This window comes from Lycium barbarum, chromosome 7 (assembly GCF_019175385.1).
Source record: "Lycium barbarum isolate Lr01 chromosome 7, ASM1917538v2, whole genome shotgun sequence".
NCBI lineage: Eukaryota > Viridiplantae > Streptophyta > Magnoliopsida > Solanales > Solanaceae > Lycium > Lycium barbarum.
The window spans coordinates 1,745,076-1,747,594 of NC_083343.1; the positions used below are offsets into that span (position 1 = coordinate 1,745,076).

General features: G+C 38.0%; 1 protein-coding gene across 1 annotated transcript; it reads left to right on the top strand.

Annotated features, from left to right (window-relative positions):
• Window positions 1-237: 237 nt before the first annotated feature.
• LOC132602742 (uncharacterized mitochondrial protein AtMg00810-like) lies at window positions 238-1,461 on the top strand. The gene has a single exon (XM_060315521.1). It carries the CDS (start codon window positions 238-240, stop codon window positions 1,459-1,461), a length of 1,224 nt encoding a protein of 407 aa, XP_060171504.1.
• The last annotated feature ends 1,058 nt before the right edge of the window (window positions 1,462-2,519 follow it).

The following is a 2,519-nucleotide window of genomic DNA, read 5'->3' on the forward strand; positions in this document are numbered from 1 at the left end:
TGGGTGTTTAGAACTAAAATGAAACCAGATGTATCAATAGAAAGACACAAGGAAAGACTAGTTGCAAAAGGCTATTCACAACTTGAAGGAATATACTTTGAAGAAACTTTCAGTCCTGTTATAAAAGCAACCACCATAAGAATTGTCTTGTCTGTTGCAGTCACCTAAAAATGGTCTATAAGACAACTAGATGTTAAAAATGCATTCCTTCATGGTCATCTTGTAGAAGAAGTATACATGAGTCAACCACTAGGATTCGTTGATCAAAAATATCCTGAACATGTCTGTTTGTTGAAAAAGGCACTGTATGGTCTCAAACAAGCTCCTAGAGCTTGGCTTGAAAGGTTCAGTCTATATTTGCTCCATCTTGGATTCAAATGCAGTAGAGCTTATTCATCCCTATTCACTCTTCATAGTTCAGAAGGAACAATATTACTACTGCTATATGTAGATGACATAATTGTGACAGGCAGCAACTCTAAGCAAATGGATGTGATTGTGAGAAAGTTGGGCACTGAATTTGCTATGAAGGACCTTGGACAACTGAGTTTTTTCTTAGGTGTTGAGGTGAATTACTTTCCAGGAGTAATCCACTTGAATCAACACAAGTATGCAAATGACTTGCTCAAGAAAGTGGACATGACAAACATTAAAGTTGTTCATACTCCTTTGGCTCAGAAGCATGGTTTACAAGAAACTGTTGGGACTGCAGTTGATCCCTCATTATACAGGAGTATTGTGGGAAGCCTGCAATACTTGACATTAACCAGGCCAGATATAATCCATGCTGTGAATCTTGCAAGCCAGTTTATGCAAAATCCCAACTCTGTGCACCTACAAGCTGTGAAAAGGATATTGAGGTATGTGAAAGGAACTATCAGCTATGGACTTTGTATCACATCTCAGTACTCCTTCAGACTATATGGGTTCTCAGATGCAGACTGGGCAGGTTGTGCTACAACAAGAAGATCCACCACTGGTTATAGCATATATCTTGGTGCAAACTGTGTGTCCTGGTCTTCCAGGAAGCAAAACACAGTTGCAAGGTCAAGTGCAGAAGCTGAATATAGAGCTTTAGCTGCCACAACAACTGAACTCACATGGATAACTTACATTCTGCAAGATATTGGAATATATGTAAAGTCTGCTCCAACCTTGTTTTGTGACAACATGAGTGCACTATACATGACTACAAATCCAGTGTTGCATGCTAGAACCAAGCATATAGAACTGGATTATCACTTTGTGAGAGAAAAGGTAGCTCAAGGTCAGCTAGTCACTCAGTTTGTTAGATCTAAGGATCAGCTAGTTGATGTTCACACTAAGGCTTTACCAAAGGATCGGTTCAGGTTCTTCAGAGACAAGCTAAGAGTGGTGCATGCACCACCACTAAGCTTGAGGGGAAGTGTTGAAGATCATGATAGAGATGATCATGATAAGGTTCATGATAGGATTAGTTAGATTATGATAATGTTGATTATGAGATAATCATTGTTAATGATAAGATGTAATCTTTAGAGATAAGTTGTAAGTCTTATTGTTTCATTAGGATTAGGAGTCTAGCTGTATACAGCTGGTATACACGATATACTGTGTCTAGCATGTGTATAAATACATTGCTCTTGTACTCGAAATATCCATCCGAAATACATATACTTTTCTCAATTCATAGCTGCCAGATTTCTCAGTTTTTTCGGGGAGGTTTCCTGAGTTGCTCATCCGTTCGACTATGAAGGTCCATTGAGGAAATTCTTTTTGCTGCTTCGGTTTCTCTGTATCAAAGGTTCGAATTCAACAATAAGGGGTCGTTTGGTGTGAGGGATAAGAAAAAATAGTCCCGGGATAAAATTTTAGTGCCTCCTTATCTCATGTTTGGTTGGAATAAAAATCCGGGATTAGTTATCCCGAGATTATAGTCTTATTTTATCCCACCTTAGGGGTGGAATAACTTATCCGGGGATTAGTTATCCCGGGATAAGTTGTTTCCCAACCAAACGAGCCGTTAAAGTTCAATCTTCCATTTCAATTACTACTTCACAAAATATCTCAATGTTTCTTTGCCTTCTCGTAAGTATACTTTTGGATATTTGGAATGTGCATGGTTGTTATTTTGTTTGAATATTTATTTCACGTGGGTCTAGTATGGGTGTTCATTGCGGCCACTAAAATTGGAGTCTTTGGGGTTATGACCATAGATTCCGGGCCAAGATTAATTTAAGGCCTAACTAATTAATGGTGAGATGAGCGAGATGAGACGCGAATTATTTCAAATCTCGTTTTAAAATATAAAAGAAAAGAGTGGTAAAAAGGGAGGGAGATGGGTTGCGAATTTATTCAAAATCCGTTGTCTAAAGAGTGCAAATTAGTAATAACCAAATAATTTTAAGTCTCAGATTTTAAAGACAAATAATTGTCTTTAACACTAGATGAGCTTTAGGCACGTTTCAAGATGTTTGTTTCAATTAAGAACGCGGTTACGCATCTTATTTCGAGACGCTTTAAACAACTCAAGGATGCGA